General features: G+C 30.8%; 1 protein-coding gene across 1 annotated transcript; it reads right to left on the reverse strand.

Annotated features, from left to right (window-relative positions):
- Window positions 1–13,193: 13,193 nt before the first annotated feature.
- Window positions 13,194–17,827, reverse strand: LOC148230689 (coiled-coil domain-containing protein 170). The gene is made up of 10 exons (XM_088194900.1): window positions 17,753–17,827; window positions 17,157–17,246; window positions 16,355–17,093; window positions 16,123–16,295; window positions 15,683–15,883; window positions 15,472–15,615; window positions 14,882–15,154; window positions 14,567–14,817; window positions 14,116–14,313; window positions 13,194–14,047 (listed from the first exon to the last, which is right to left on the reverse strand). Exons 1-10 carry the CDS (start codon window positions 17,825–17,827, stop codon window positions 13,948–13,950), a joined length of 2,244 nt encoding a protein of 747 aa, XP_088051026.1. The 3' UTR covers window positions 13,194–13,947.
- Between the last annotated feature and the right edge of the window lie 364 nt (window positions 17,828–18,191).

An 18,191-nucleotide genomic window follows, 5' to 3' on the forward strand; every position in this document is an offset into this window, starting at 1 on the left:
ATCTTAAATAAGTTTTTATATTTATCGTTTTACTAAAGTCTATATCAGCAGAGGCTACAGCGACTGGTAATGTTAAAATTATTCTTAACGCAATATCCAAATTCGGATATGACTGTAATATATTGTATTCGTGCATTATTTTTATATCTGAAATTGTAGCTGTCTTGGGATCAGGAAATAATACGATTGCCTAATTTTTTTTTAATAATAATTCATTAAAATGAATATTGTTAATTTTCTGCATTCAAATTTCATATAGTTTTTAATATTTCCATCTAAGTTATGTTATAAAATCATTATAAGAAAAAAATGTTGATATCTATCATTTAATTCGAAAATTTTACATTGTTATTAAATTCTGCAGCAATTTTCCAGTTCTAAAGCCACTTTATTACTCTTAAAAAAAATATTTTCCTATATGGTGTCTCATTTTCTGCAAGGAATTAGATAATCATTGTATTAAATGTGAAGCCGTTATTGATTATAAAGCTTTGTATACTATTTATTGCAATATTAAATTTTATGCAGATATTATACACAAAAATGTATTTTAATTTCGACACGATTATTAAATCCATTAATAATAAATAAGATATTCTTTATGAGCTGTATTAGCTCATTATTCGACAATTTTCAATTTCAGATATGTACGATCTAGCTCGATTTTAATTAATCATCACGATATTCATCCGTAAGATTAGGAAAATATAGTTAAATCTAATCTGTGATTATCGATCAGAGTTATATTTATATAATAATCTCTAATTCAGATCTCTCAGATACGATAGAAATTTAAAAACACTAAGGTCCGTATAGGAATCGAACCCAGGTCTTTCTGGTCAATAGTCAGAGACTTGTCTATCGTACTGATACTATGTACTTCTCGATGGCGTTTGTTCTGTATTACATTGCAAAGTTGTTTTTAATACAGATAGTTTATCCCATCTAGTCGTCGAATATATAAATAAAAATATAGATCTTCTAAACTATGAAAAATGTAATAATTGAAGAAGCACCATTTTTACAAATCAAATTAAATCTACACCATTATAAACAACAAACATATTCACCATAGTGTCATATCCTTGACCTCTGATGTTTGAAATATCTAGTCCATCTTTTTCTAATTAATCAATACTTTTATTAGCTAAGCTGATACCCATTTTTGGGCACCGCTATGAAATCTATAAAACTTCTTTTAATCTTTAAAGACTTGTCTTTATTAATATTTATATTGATCAATTTTAATCGTTAAAGATTTTTTTATCGAAAATGATTTCTTAAGAGTGAGAGAAATTCATATTGAACTTTATTACAAAAAAAGGAAAAGCTCTTTTTAATGATTAGTGATTTGTATTGTATCGGCTTATTAATTCTATTGGATTTAAAAAAGAAGCTGAACTGTTTCGAGTTGCTATATTCCTAAATTTTCTTTTTCTTTTATATTCAACACCACTGGGTTTACCTGTTCTACGAGCTGTTCTTATAAAAAAATTAAATTTATTGCATTATATTATTTTTTTTTATAAAATGATTTTCTAAAAACTTACCTTTTATATAAATTGCGGAAGTCGAAACGAAACATAAAAAAAACACTTCATGTAATATATGAACACTAATCGATTCTCATATTGTGCGTACAGTGAGCATGTAAAAATAAAGTAAATCAATTATATCAGTCAAAAAAATATTAACTTCATGTAATAATTTTCTGATGACTTAACTCTTATAGAAACTTAAAAAGTTTAGTTTTTAAAGTCGAACCAAAACATAAAAAAATATTGCCCTTAAATTTTTTTTTTTGTGAAAAAGATGTTTTTTATTATATGTGTATTTAAATAATTTAAAAATATAAAAATAGGGTTTCACAAAAATCGGTATGAATATTAAAAAATAGTCTAAGGACTAAGTCTGATATTTACATAAATATTATTGTTTTTAAATTTACAATACTATTAGCAGTTTATTTGCTATGCAGATCGCAAAAGACACTCGAGAGAAGAGATACAAAATATACTTTAAGGCTTTTTTTATAATTTTTATTACAAAAATTAAATTGATAAACTAATAATTTATTTTCATTATCATTTTTTTTATTTCGCTCTTTCCATCATTCACCTGAGGCATGTGCCTCAAAAACTTTCCACCTCTTCCTCCATTTATTATATTTCTTTCCTTCTCTAAACTTAATCGACATATTTCATGCTAAGTTTTTAAGCAAGCTTAAAATACCCGCGTTTAAGGACTTAATGCTAATATATGTATAAAACAGTATGTTGAAATTAGTTGTTAAAGACTTGTTAAAAGGATTATATTCATAGATTAATTTTTGTCCCTCAATTTTACTAAATATTAAAAAAAAACATATTTTATAATAGCATAGCACTTTTAGCTCCACTTCTTTCTTTTCTATTCTAACCTTTAGCAATTTATTTCATTCGTGGTTTTAAAACATGCTTGAAATAAAGTCATTTATAGGGTTTTAATGCTATTTGCGAAAGTCCGTGCCAGATGTTTGAAAATATACATGCTTTATTAGAAGCTTATTTGAACAGCATATCGTTACATATCGACCTTATCTTTGTTTTGGTAATCTAAGAATTACATTATTATTCAAACAAAAAAAATTCGTCCGCGTGGGAATCGTCAGATTACAAAAATGTATGGGGATTTTTTTTTAAGATCAATTATTTTCTAACAAAAAAATAATAAGGATGGCTGATTCCACTTTAGATAGTATGTGCTTTTTAAAGAATAATGTATTATTATTTATCTACTAATATGCTTTCATAATTGATAAACGGTTTATCATTCTTCGAATTATTTTATATTCTAATTACTATGAATTATTTAATTTATTGAAAAAATAAAAACAGTTATGATATTTCACATAAATATAATATAGAGATCTACAATAATATTCCGCATTATTATAATCATATTTATATTTTATTTATTAAAAATTCTCATTCCGATAAACTAGAATGTCTATTAAAAGTGCATATTATTTATAAGAACGCAGTTTAGTCTTATAGCTTATATTATATGCATATCAATGAATTTTATAGCATACTAGATCTTGTATATACTATATTGATTCAGAAAGTAACATAATATTATTTTGCTTATAATTAACAGTTACAAAACGCGTACGAAAATTCATACGAATTATTGGATATAACCATTAAAAACAATTATTTCCAGATCGCGAGTGTACATATTAAACGAGTTTCGTTAATAAGCATAAGCTTTCGTATACAATTACGGAGAGTCATTGAAAAGTAAGGAGGATTATATGTTCCAATTATTACGATTTGAGTCACTTAGAGGTTCCTTATTCGACTCCTTTGAGTATCCATTGCCTCGCTCGAAACCCATTGGCATTTAAATGGGTTTTGTTGTCAGTCGAAGACTGGTCAATAATATACATTTATTGCAGCTTCATCATTTATTTAAAGCAACAAATGGGATGGGACGATAATATTGCTGAGCAAGAACGAGTCTTTTGAGGGTTTTAGCGTTTGTTCAATGCCACTTGACCTCCTAGAGGACGTGGTTTAGTATTGTTAGAAAGTATCATTGAGATCAAATCAAAGACACTACATTCAAGTCCCGAGCGAATGACACAATAAGATATAAGAAAAAACGTATGCATTGAAATGCGACTTATATATAATCATTATAATCAAATTACGATTCTCGTACTAATTAATTGCTAAGATAACAGGTAGTTATGTTATTCGGATTTGAATGGGCTGCGAATTCAGATAACCTTGCTACTGTCAAGAGAAGTTGACACCGGAGATATGCTCTGGTACTTGTCAAGACACCTGAATTATACATTCTATTCAGGGTTGCCACATTTACAATACAAATATTTTATCACTGTGTAATTGTTGAATATAAAATAAATATTTGAGCACCCTATTTTTGTGTATCTATCACTCATTCATCACATGCATATTGATAATCTGGTTCTGAGGTCAGGGTTATAACGCTAGACACACCTGTCCTGATCGTATCCGCATTTTTCACATACGCTTAAAGGGTCTAGCATAAATCATTTTAAATAAAAATCTAAGTACCTAATATGTATTACAATGTCATCAAAGGTGAAGGAATTTATACGCATTTATCTAACCGCGAGAATTTCATTAATCAATTACGATTGTTACGAAACGGTATTTTTTAATGACTTACGCATCGGAAAATCATATGCACTTTTCTTCAGATATTCATTAACAGTTTCTGACTCATAAGCCGGACGTGCCAAATTATATTAATATAATATTTGGCTTAGACTTTATACGGTTAATTAGATAAAGATGACTCTATCAAAATAATTTTGCTTTAGAAATATATAAGGCAAAAAAATAATAATTTAATTTGCCATAATAGTGCTGGGTGAAAAAATTAAAGCTCAATCAATCAATATATTTGTGGTTATAAATGAAGGCTGTTTTTTATATGTGATGATTTTAGCTAATGTAATTATGTTGGTTTAAACTTTTAATGGGGTAGTATTCAATATGTGTATTCAGTTAATCGTAGTAAGGTAGGTCATTTATAGTTATAAAGAAATTTTAAAATGATGCTAATATGTTTTTTAATAATTTAACACTTGATTTGCAAATTCATTTTATTTAATAAGTTTTGCGTATATAATTATACGAAACAATGGTGTGATTTTATACTGAATGTATTGGCTCTCCTTACAGTGAATATTTTTTGGTTTATTTAATTGCACTAATATATTAATACCCTAAGTCGAGAACGTTAAAACTAACAATTTTGGCGAAAATTAGTTATATAAACCACAAATTATATTGTTGTCAAACTACGCAATCCGGAATAAATATACTTGTTTAAAATACCTAAAAACTTTATTTCATTAATTAATTTTCAGTTCAACAACTCAAGATGGGTCTCCACATCTTTCAAGAATTTCTTCCAACTCTGCGCCAGAATTCTCCAGTTGTTGGCTCTGGCATCTCTCGTTACGTCATCCAACCATCGAAGTCTTGTTCTTCCTGCTGATCTTGGCGATTGGATGGAGTCCATTTGAACAACGTGACCGGCCCACCGTCTTCCAAGTCTTCCAACATTAATGAAGGTAGAGGCACTCCCTCCTTTGATTTGTTGTACAGCTCTTGCTTGTTCCTACTACGTCACTCTTTGCCCTCCTTATGGCTTTATATATCCTGCAGAGCATCTTTTTCTCAAATCCATTAAGTAGCCGTTTTTCAGTCCTGGTAAGTGTCCAGCTCTCAGAGGTTTATGTCAGCAAAGGTCTGAACACTGTTTTATAGATTAATATTAATGTGATTTTATTTGTTTTATCATTTATTGTTATCTTATAACTGACATAATTCGTAGTTGCAACATTTAAATATAAAATAGTAATTAATACACATACTCTCAGTTAGTTTAAAAATATTTTTTAGTCAAAAAGATTCAGATTATTTTTTAAATTATACGCTTTATATTATTAAAATATATAAAACAGTATTTATTAGCACACAAATGTTTATATATATATATATATGGTTAATATTTCTAGGAGTCGGATTACTCCGCGTACTTTTTTGATTCCGTGTGGAATCATGGTCCCTACGTTTCGGCCAGATTCGCCCGGCCATCCTCAGGGGAAAATTGAGAATATGAACATCCGGTGTGGGCAAAGCCCGGTGTGGGCAAAGATCTGAACAACCACATGCTGGGCTTTGCCCACACCGGATGTTCATATTCTCAATTTTCCCCTGAGGATGGCCGGGCGAATCTGGCCGAAACGTAGGGACCATGATTCCACACGGAATCAAAAAAGTACGCGGAGTAATCCGACTCCTAGAAATATTAACCAAATATTTCTCCGCGAAAACGCATTCAACCACATATATATATATATATATATATATATATATATATATATATATATATATATATATATATATATATATATATATATATATATATATATATATATATATATATATATATATATATATATATATATATATATATATATATATATATATATATATATATATATATATATATATATATATATATATATATATATATATATATATATATATATATATACAATAGTATATATAAAAACATAATTAAATATAATTGTTAAATTCCGGCTTATCATTAAATGTTAAATAGGAAATGAAACGTCAACTTATCTCTTGAAAAAAAATCAGAATAATTATTTTATTTATAAGTCAACCATATGTCAACAAAAAAGCCGTGAGAACATTACTATAATAAATAATCTTCTTCTATTATATAATTAAAATAAATTTGGTGTCAGGATACTCTAATAGAGTTGTTTATCAACGGCATAATTACTTTATAAAAAAAACATTAGGATGATTCCATATTATTATAATAAAATATTTTTATGAGATTCTTATGTTAATCCCATACAATAGGCGTAATATTGTTGTAGTCGTAAACAAAAAACCTAATTAAATTTACGTTAAAAAATCACGCAAGGACGATTCCAATCGGTATGACGTGAAAATATTCGCTGTTAAGTTTTGCAATTTTTATTCATTATTATTATTATGCATTATATATTTTGTACGTAGTTATGTGTCGATAGTCGAAGGTGAAATCAATTGCGGTGAAATACGACTAGAATTCTTTGTTATGGTCGTTTGACCGTTATTTGCAAAGTTAGAATACTTTATGATATTTCATGTATCGGGGACACGAATCCAATATCTGAGCGTAATAATAGTTCAGCGTAATTTGAGTCAAACTAGCGATATGTTACAGGAAAATGTTTTTGGCACGACATAATAGACGTAAATATTTACACTAATGGGAAATTAATGTCAAAAACTGTTGGGTATGGTTCGACACTATTAAATTTACTGGACTCTGGTTTGCTTTAAATTTATGTGGAAAATGTGAACAATGAGCCTATTAATGGCAAGCAAAAGCTCAAGAAAAATAAGCGAGCTTTAATGGAACATAAAATTTGTGAAATTCTGAAATTATTTAATTCTACATTAGAAACAGACTCATGTGACATTGATTAGAAGGTGAAATATTTTCAAGCAAAATATAATACAATCATTAATCCGTCTCGATAATAGACCATCTGTATATTCGTACACATATAACCTTGACCTTGAAAATTTGTCATGAAGTCATAGTGGGTATATCGTAGATCCATTCAAGGAGAAAGATATATACTTTTTGTGGCAATGAAGAGAGTATCTATGATAAATGTACATATATTTATATGTATTGAATTATTTTATATAAAGCAATTATAGAACAATTTATTTTATTTTGCATATATGATGACCTTGGATAAGTTTCTGCATATTATACTTACGCACATAATACGTATCTGATGAATTCGATCAATTTTTCATAATTTATTGTTTTAAATAAAGCTACAACTTACATACACATATTCTATCACGATTTGTTTGCTTATAAGTATTATATGCTGTATATGTAAGTGCGTAGCTTCTTGCTGATGCATCTCACATACAGGTTGGCTCAAAAATTAATTTTATTAAATATATATGGAACCCATGATTGGAACATGAGTCAACATTGAGTTATAATACTCACTAGTCAAAGTTTCCTGTGCTATTTAAAATAAAAACATACGCATTGTTCAATATTACATTGGAGTCAAACATGTAATTTATGCCAATAAAAATAACGATGCCTTCTCAGAGGAGGAGGATTTCTTTGATACGACTAATTTCATTTGATTATCCCATGTTTTCCATATTTCTTAGATAAACTTGATCATGCTTTATTAACTTTCTTGAAAAATAACGTGTTTCCAAGAACTGTTAGAATTTAGTTCTAAGAAACGTCGTTATCTTGTTTGATGAAAAGTCTCAACATATAAGATAATGTATATTTGACAGATAATATATATTTTTTAGCTAATAATTTATATTAAATTTTAATGACTAAGCTTTAATTATTTTTTAAATAAATTTTTGACACACCAAGTATCAGAATAGGATAACATCTTAATGTCTCCGGCTCCTCGGGCTGAATGTCCGCCTTCTGATGTTCTGAAATTTACAACGCCGCTTTATCCGTGAATAATGAACTCAATATTGTATTGATGACATTGCCATAAATATAAACAAATAACTCGGATGGCATATAACCATAATTGTTCCACAACCATTAATCACGCGTATCCGTCTCTCAACTCAAGATTCGACCTCTTGATCGCGATTTGAGGAATCACGTTTTTGCACATGCGTATCTCGATTTTAAAGAAATGTCAAATGATTGAATATTAATATTAACAATAAAAAAGTCATTCAAAACTAGATTGCGGGTGGTATTCAAAACAGGATTAAGCTTTGAGATAAAAGAAAAAACTATTGATGATAAAATTTTAAGCTATACATTACGTAGTAAAAAATCATTTCTAATATTTAAGAATCTTATTCTTACTAATGTTAATTGCTTAACTTTACATTATTTTTTGTTGTTTATAATTTGCTAATGTTTGTCCTGCATTGATACTTCAGAAAATGAAAATTTCGCTGGATTTTTATTTTTATCAATCGTTTTATGAGCTTAATAATTTGTTTCGTAGCTTAATTTTTATTATCAGGAAATAAACTTAATGTAACTGAACTAGTAGTTTTACATGTATATTTTTATCAGTTCATATATCATACAACAAACATATTGCTGGTGTTATTTTAAAACATTTTGCGATATTGCTTTCAGTGACATTAATGATTAGTAAATTTTCATAGAATATGTATTAGAATGGTGGGAGTAAAGTGGCATTATTAAGTTATTATCACTCAAAGGTTAAATTAATCAATTAACACTTAAGGCTATCGATATATTCTAATAGGTCACTAACCTAAACTTATTTTTATTTTCAGCTTAAATGTGCATTAATGTTGACCTGCCTTTACTGTACATCTTACTCCGTTTTCCTCTATGCATATTTTTATTGTTACTGCAATTTTGCAAGGCATTAAAAATTGGCAATCCTTCTTGGCCGTCTATTCCAACCTTCAAAAATCGCTCACGGTGGCTTCTTCGAAGGCAACGTTGCGATATACATACATCGAGCTTATGTAAACAAGATTGCACTATGCTTTCGGAATGCACTCGCACCTAACTAGTAGCATTGAACTAATTTCGTTCGGTAGACTAAAGCGATTCTCTTTCTAGTTCAACTTCTCGAAACCTGTTCCGGTGCGTTCAAGTCCAAGTGCGTTGAACTTACACTCTCACACACTGCGACTGTCTCCATTCATCTTAATTACTTACGCGTGATTTAAGGGCGATAGAATCGGCGACTAATAAGTGGCACTTTGCGACCGATTCGCTGCTCAGGGAGCTGTTCAATTATAATTGAATTAACACTCGATACGGAATAATGTGTAATTATAATTTACCTTGGTGGGAAAATTAAAAGCGATTTTATTATAATGTGCGCGAGTGTAAGGGTTAAATGAAAATGGGAGTGGTTCGGTTATAGCTTTTACACCCACTTTGTTTTAATTTAATTATTATGAAAAGATAACAACGCACAACTTAAATGTGTGATACGTATAAATAATACTTTCGTGTATTATATATATAGATATTCATCGGACATGATATATCATATTAAGTGGGCCGAGGAAACTAGACAGATTTTAATTGTTTATCATTCCGTATTTGGAAAGACGTATTAAAATTAGTGTAAGTTACACATAAAGGGCGTATATTTGATATGAAACAATTTAGTATTTCAGAGCAATTTGTTTTAACCAGAAAACATACTATGTTACATATTCATATAAATATTAAAATAAAGTATTGGGCATCCTGCTCTTTGAGGGCCTATTAGAATTAGGGCATGCATTACTGGTTTTCGGCAATCCAGTATTACTAGTAATTACGACTAAATTAAATTACCGAATTACCGATAAATATATTTCTAATTACCATTATCCGTCTCCAACAAAAAATAATGCTGCCGGGAGACCATCAGTTTCCATCGGGACGACCCAGGTTGAGACTGGATGCGGAACATCGACCCTATGTCGATGGGAAGCATGTGCTAGGGTCGCTAATGAGCCGAGCTCGGCTTACACGTGACATGAAGAAGCGGGTGGGAGCACCCGGGAACTGTCGTTCCCCTGTGGCTGTTATCATCCGGCACTTTAACACGCTGGCTTTGGGAGCTGGTCCAGTTCGTATCATACAATTTTTGTATTCTAATTTCTTTGTTTGCTTCTTTATATGTATTATTTTAATTATGTATTTATTTGGGTATTGAAATAATACAGTTATTATTTTCGACCATCATGACGCATTGGGGTAACCTGTTAGGTTACGATGGTTTTAGTTTAATTTAAATAAATAAATAAACAAATAAAATTTGGTAAGCAGTTAATCACAAGCCAAATAAAAGCAGTTGTGTCTCGATTTTTTAAGCATTAAATTTTTTTGGATTTATTATGTTGTATGTATCTATAATAATATACAGCACATTTTAAATTCAATTCAAGCTGAAATTATAGCTCAAGATTAGCCGCAAAATAATCTCTGTATTTTATTGTATATAATTCATAGTGCAATTAGTTTTGTGTTGACTTGTTTTGATTTTTTGTAATGCTAGCAAAACAACCAGAACGATCCAATCCAATCTGAAATATCAATGGCTGTAATTTTTTTTTAGTATTTAACTCCTTGTTATAGTAGTTTTGGATGAATATTTTTTTTAATTATTTGGCTGTAATAATTGGACGTATCACAATAAAAAAAATCTGAAAAATGATTTATATGTAAAAGTCGATTTTACCATTTATACAACTGATAATCACTACTACATTTTAGCATTAATAAAATTATATAAAATAATGAAATAGTGACAAATTTTAAAACATAGCATTTTAATTATTAGATATTCAGTTTTCAAGTTAAATCAACATTAGGTGAATATTTTAAACAGATACGCATCACTTGTTATATGAAATAATTATAAGAACAGCTATGTATTTATACATGTCATATAAAATGAGTAGAGTACGCTCGGGATAAGGATGCCGGTTTGTTATTGTGTGCGTGTACATGTATATGAGAGGGAGAAGCGATGTAGCGTGTACTTCGTTGTCTCGCTTTCTCTTTTAAGGACAGTCTCTGATTCGTCAACGCTGGTATTCGTCATTAAAGTGCAGTGTGGCACAGAAGTTCGATCTTCTTTAGGGATTTATTTTAAATACTTTTCTGTTGATATTGGTTTAACCCAGATATGCCCACTGTCCAATGGGTAGGTCACTAAACTCGTGCCACTGTTTTTTATTTATAAATGAAATTTTAAGAGAACAAAATTTCTTGGGCATATCTGGGTTAATTGATATTAAGGCTTCAAATATACACTGTAAGTTATTCGTTCTCTTACCAGTGGATTTAAATATTTGAATCATTTTTCCATTAATCAGTTCGTTGTTGGTTTTTTACACTATTCTCTGTAAGGCTTAAAAAAGTTATTATTCTTATCGTTGCGCCAATGATAATTTTTTAATTTATTCAATGGATTCTAATGATTTAATAGAGTCGTCGAGCCATTAAATAATCTGCGAATAATTTCTTTCCCCATGTTATATCTTTTTGCTTTTGAAGAAAAGCTAAAGACTTCATTACTTTTTTGACTAGTGAAAGATTTTGAATTTTGCAAATATTTAATTAATGACATCAATGTCTGTTTTCTTCGATTATATAATATATTTTTAATTGTCCGTTGAAATTTCCAACTTAGCTTAGATGTATGTATGTTAAATAAACATATATTTTCTTTTAAAATAAAAAAATTAAATATTCTGAGCGAAATTCTTTTGAGCCACACAGTTCACGCACACAATAACAAACCGGAATCCTTATCGCGAGCGTACTCTACATCAGTATACTCAATACATCACTAAGATAATCAATAATATCTTGTGACTGAAGATTGTTTTCTTTAAAAAATAAAAATTGATCTAAGCGTAAACATAAATAAAGACATGGTAAAAAATATTTTATGCAAATTTAATTTAATTAAAAAACGGCAATAAGTTTTTTGCTTTTAAAATTTGTAGTTAATATATAGTGGCGAAAATAAAATACCAGTTAATTTAAAATCATATAATTACAATTCAATAATAAAAATATACACATCTATAATAATAATTTATGTTATAATATAAATAGTTACCAGCTATTACATTTTATTACGACAATGTCAAGTCAATTCTTAAAATAATAATTTTCTTGTACATTATAGGTGCATTCAGATAATATTTATTTATACATTTATTACAACTTACGATCTATATAAATAAAAATATTTTTAGTGATGATGATAATCGAAAGAGTTATCGTTTACACTTATGTCATGAAAAGATGAATGCTGATGACCGGATGACTGAAATAAATAGAATGCACATTATCCTTTCAAATAATTATGAATTAATAATTAAAATGATTTAAGTACCTGAGAACTGTGTGAATGCGATTGAAATCCACTATGACTTTCTTGTTGAAATCCTGCATGGTTATGAATATTTTGCTGAAATCTACCATTATTTTGCTGTTGAAATCCTGCATGGATATTAAAATTTTGCTGAAATCCACCGTGGTTGTCAAAGTCTGGCATATGGTGATGATCCATATCATCATCTACACTGACGTGTTTATCCACCATAACACCCCCAGGTCCTACGTTGATAATTTTCTTGAAATTCTTCGTTTTGTGACCCAATCTTACTGAATGATGTACCACAAACTGTTTATTTGGAATGTGGCGCTTAAATCGCACATCAACAGCCGTGCAACTAGATGGTTCTGAACATATTTTTTTAATAAAATACATAACATGTTTATTACAAATAATATAGATTAAATATTATGCAATGTTGTAAGATTTCATATAAAATAATAAATGACTCACGTGTTGCATTGAATAATATTAATATAATGTAAAACATGAATAATGTCATGTTCGCACCGCTTATGTTCATATTTATGATTTTATTGTATAACTATTAAATAAATCACTATGTGTCAGTGGACTGGACTAGTCGCTCTCAGATTCGCTTAGTAACTAATTAATTACATTTTTTCTCACTACATGATATATTATTATTGTTACAGTTTAGTGTTCACATATGTATTGTTTTATTTTCAATAAAAAATAGTTTAGTTATGATACACAATATTTATTACGACAATTTAACCTTTATATTATAGATGTCTATCTTTATAGAAATTACATAAATTTTATTCCTACGTTGAAAATGCACATGATCGCAATTTAACATAGACCTTGACATTTTGACAGTGGTCCTTGTAGGGAAACTTGGAAAATGACACGTTTACAATTGACTAAATTAAAATAATCAATCATTGACTTAAAATATATATAGAAACTATTATTTAGATTTTTTTTTGGCATTTTTAAAATTAAAAATGAACACATTATATAACAAAAAAAGTTGTAATATGTTAATATATGGATTATATATAATTTAATTGCACGATTAATTGGCATTTAAATGCTTATCTGGATTATATTTCAAACATACTTTGAACCAGAAAAGTTCCACCTTTCTAACAATCTAATCATTTATAAATATTCTTAATAGCAATTGCAGTCAAAAATATTCAGTTTAAAAAGTGTATATAACATACAAATATAATTTAACCTACTCCATTGCATCATCTAACAAGTACTTAAAAATAACTAAGTCTCTACATTATAATAATAACCAACGCACTACATTGAACACGACACTTTAGACATTTTGTTTCTATGTATTAAGGCACTAAGATTATTCATCAATTAAATAACGAATCAATTCGAAAGCATATTAAACTCAGACATATATAACAAAACGCTATATATGCAATCAGGCACAAACTTCAAAGGAAGTTTTGCTTGTTGGGATAATATCACAAAGCACTCAAAGTTCTTCCCTTTCCTAGGATATCATCATCCATATCTTCGCTCTCCGGCGGATCTATATAACCAGTGTCATCATAACGTAACAATCTAAAAGTGGGTTAACAAGGGAACCGTTATGAGTAATGAATCATAATTTATGATAAGTGTTTGAGTACCTGTCTGGTGTTCGAGCCAAACGACTCGGAGGACCTGCTCCTGTGGGCGATCTGGCGGCCAGTCTCAGGGAAGGGTCATCATATCTTCTCGACACCAATGTGAAGTCGTGATGGGCGTCCACTAACTTTTGCAGTCTCGAAATGATCTCATAATCCGGAACTTGGCTGAAGATGCCCAGCAGCTTAGCGATCGAGGATCTGAAACGTGCTCAGGATGCATAATGAGGTCGATTACGTTCTGAAGTTCGTAGAATTGGTATTGCAAACATGTTTTGATGGCACGAGAAATATGAGAGTGAACACGAAGCTTTAAAATCAAGCAATAAAACGGCTAAAGGTTAAATTATATCCTTTAAAATAGCATCTCGCAATCTAATATATATTGCTAACGAAGACTGACTCTCAGTCTTATATATCGATATGGATAATTAATGAAGGTTAACCAACACACCTGAAGCTTTGCAACTGAGCTTCCCTTCTGTTGGCCTCGGCGAGCATCTCTTTAGTCCTAGCCAGCTCTTCCCTCATCATCGTTATCTGATGATCTGAGAGGCTGCGCTCTTGGTCCATCGTCTCGCCGGCGGACCTCACATGATCTTTGAGAACGCTGACCTTCCTGTTGTACTTCGTCCTCAGCATTTCAGATTCCACGAGCCGCTTCTGCAAATCTTCTATCTTACGACCGCGTTCTAACGCAGTTATCTAAATCAAACGCAGCAAACATAAGTACGTCCATTTGCATAAAATAAATTATTTAAATGCATACCTTATAATCGACAGCTTCTGCGAGTTGCGTGTTGAGATCTCGTATTTGAACCCTGGAGTCCGTTAATTGCAAGTTGAGCTTATCGACTTGCTTGCTCAGCTTTTTGCCTCTCATTAAAGCCTCGTCTCTTTCGGATTGCAGGATGGCTTTCATTTTGGCGCCGTCCTCTTGGAGAGTCAACTTCCGTCTCAATAAATCCAGATGAAGATCTCTCCTCTGCAGTTGTTCCCTCAATATCCTGACGCGCCGTTGGAGTTGATACACAACAGCAGTCTATCCAAATACATCGGCATAATTAAGCATTTTTGAAATATACATTAACGATCGTGCCCAATACATGACGTGCTAATGATCAACATCTTATCTATGTTGTGCCTTATCATAAAAATAAGCGTGCTTATTTGATCCCTGGTGGATATCCTTACTTCTTTCAATAACGGTAAATCATACAAAGATCTTTCCCTGCGTAAACGGGGCAGCGATCCGTAATAGCCGTTGTATAAGAACTGTCAAAAAATTAATCTTAGACACACAGCTAAATGGTTTATATACAATGTTTTGCTAGACACTTGCATCGGGTATTTACATACCTTATCTACTATCTTGTCACTTTCCATTCGCGCTAATTGTTCCGCTCTGACCAGCATAGATTCAGTTTGAAGGTCCACGCCGACTTCTTGAGAAATCTCGTCCAGGTTCAACGCTTTGCTTAGTCTTTCTAAGAATGTTATCAGCTGAAATTTTAAAAATAGAATTATGATTATGATCAGTGAATTACGCATATGAGCAATGTTGTCATACAGATGATTTATCTCTTCGCAAAGAATCTCGAGAGAGTTCAGCTGCAGAAAGTTCTTTATCCAAATTGTGAACCTTAGTCTCTAACAAAGCTCGTTCGTCCTCCAAGATTCTAATTCGACTACCAGCTTGATCATTTGCAATCATGTGTCTATTGAGTTGCTGTGTTTCGTTATTGTATTTATCCCTTAGTGAATGCAGTTGCTGGAAATCATATTAATATATTTTTATACATAACATTTCATTTTTTCATAAAATTACTTCGTTAATCGATAAGATTATTAAGAACTCTACATGTTGCAGTAGACATTTTAAATTGCAATATATTTTACAATATGAAAAATTATATGAAGATCGTTTTATGATTTTTATATCAAAATTAAAATTATGTCACAGTATTCAACTAATTAGTGTTAAATTAGTAAAAAATTGCTGTAACTTACCATACTCAAATCCTTATTGTCTGTCAAAATCTCACGAATTCTATCTTTGATTGAATTTTCGTTGCATTCGACGAATCTAGCTGGTAAACTCAATAAAATCGAAATCGATTCCAAAGAACTGCGAAATTCGTGATGCAAGCGTTGGTTTTTATCATCGCGATGCTTCAGATCATCTAAAATATTTTTAATTATTTTTTTGGAAATCTAATCTTATTATATAAAATAAAAGTACCTCTCATTTGACATATGGTAGTCTCAAGTTGTGCTATGTTTCCTGAGGCTGAATTTAAATTTTTACTAGAAGAATTGTATTTCTCTCTGAAATCGTGCAATTCTCTTTCGAGTACTCTATTCTGCATCTCCAAACCTTCTTTTTCTTGACGCAGCCTATCAAGATCGACAACTTGAGTTGAACCCTGCCTTTGAAGCAAATCTCTCTCAGTAGCTGTTCTATCCAAACTGTCTCTACAGCTCTTAAATTCTTGCTCCACACACGATAAATTCTCACTGACGTTAATGCATTTGCTTCTAAGTCTCGCCGTTTCTTGCACTAATTCGGTTGCTCTGATCACGATGCTCTCCGGAGAGTGACTCAGGGTACTTTCGCAAAATTCCGCACCCAAAGCGGCCGACAATCTCCTGACCAAATCTTGCAATTGACCTTTGACGTTCTCTTTCAACTGTTCCTCGTTGGAGCATTCGATTTCTAGGGTGCGTAGTTTTTTTTCTAAATCTTTGGCCTTTTCTTCGTGGTATTTATTATCGCGTTGTAAAGTTTGCATAGCGATTTCACTCCGACCTTGCACTGAATACAAATTGCGCTCTTTGTCTTCTAAATCTTGAATCTTTTTCTTTAGAGACGCGATTACGGCATTCTGCCTAGCTGCTTGCTCTCTAAGATGTTCAATTTCAACTTGCAGCTCCATAACCCTTTGATCCCTACAAAGGACTTGACTCTTCATCTCTCCGATCTGTAATATTATAAAGTAAATTAGCTCATTTAAATGTATTAATTAATTATTAAATAAACTTACTTCAGAAGCTAATCTGTCTCTCTTGTACTGCAAAGCAGCCAGCTCACTTCTCAGAGCCATGGTCGTATCTAAGCCGCACTCACCTTCCATCTAAAACACGTCGAAAATTAATTTCCAAGCACATTTTTACAGCGAGAAAGCACGAAATTGGTGTATAATATTCCACGACTTCTACGTCACGTTTCAGAATAACGTCTGCCAAAATTCTATCTAAATTTCACCACAGAGTGGGATAGAGAATCGAAATTGGGTCGAACTGATACTGTCACGCATGGCACGGCCTTTGATCCATCCAACGGTTACTATGTATGGTTATAATTTTAACAAAACGCACAACCATGCAAAAAGCTGGTCAATACATACACATAAATATATATATATATAATCTGGAAAAGTTTACAGTTTCCCGCAACTGTGTTGGCAAATCGATGATCAGTGCTTGGCACGGATGCAAACGAACCATAGCAACGATTTTCCATTTTCATAAATATATTTGATAACGTAATCTAATATTGTGCAGCATTCAGATGCACTGTATCATTCGAGTGAGTCTTATAAATTATATTATAGATTATTCATAATAAAATATAACTCACTTCTGATGGCGTCTTGGAGCACAAAATCTCATAAATCTTCCAATCTTCTTCGTTATTTGGCCTCTCTTCAGCCATCGTTTATGAATAAAAATACTTGAACACAATTTGACACAATCATTTAATTATTTTATTAAAGATAACAATAGGATATATTATAATACAAGTGCTCTTTACTCGTAGCGCACTCGCAGTAGTATCTACGTAGCGTTTATCGATTTAATTTTCCCAGCTCTCATTTCCTTAGATACGGTTTTCAGGAGGGTTGTTATTCTCTGTAATTGTTATTGTATAGGGGTGCGTATCTATTTGTGTCTGAACGAATGAGAAGCCAACTATCAAAAAACGTTATAAAAGTTAATAATTATTTATTTATGTGAAAATTTGTATGGGAATTTTCCGCAAAGGGGAAAACGTTTCCACCCCCAGGACGCGTGCATCC

The sequence above is a fragment of the Plectrocnemia conspersa genome, unplaced genomic scaffold, assembly GCF_051122295.1.
Source record: "Plectrocnemia conspersa isolate PC_06_02 unplaced genomic scaffold, ASM5112229v1 ptg000010l, whole genome shotgun sequence".
Lineage (NCBI taxonomy): Eukaryota > Metazoa > Arthropoda > Insecta > Trichoptera > Polycentropodidae > Plectrocnemia > Plectrocnemia conspersa.

Excerpts from the sequence above, each read along its gene's own strand:
- LOC148230689 (XM_088194900.1), bottom strand. The coding sequence starts at position 17,827 with ATGGCTGAAGAGAGGCCAAATAACGAAGAAGATTGGAAGATTTATGAG. Across the intron at positions 17,247-17,752 it reads GCTCCAAGACGCCATCAGAA|ATGGAAGGTGAGTGCGGCTT; the intron begins GTGAGTTATATT and ends GACGTGTTTTAG. Across the intron at positions 14,048-14,115 it reads TTGGCTCGAACACCAGACAG|ATTGTTACGTTATGATGACA; the intron begins GTACTCAAACAC and ends ACCCACTTTTAG.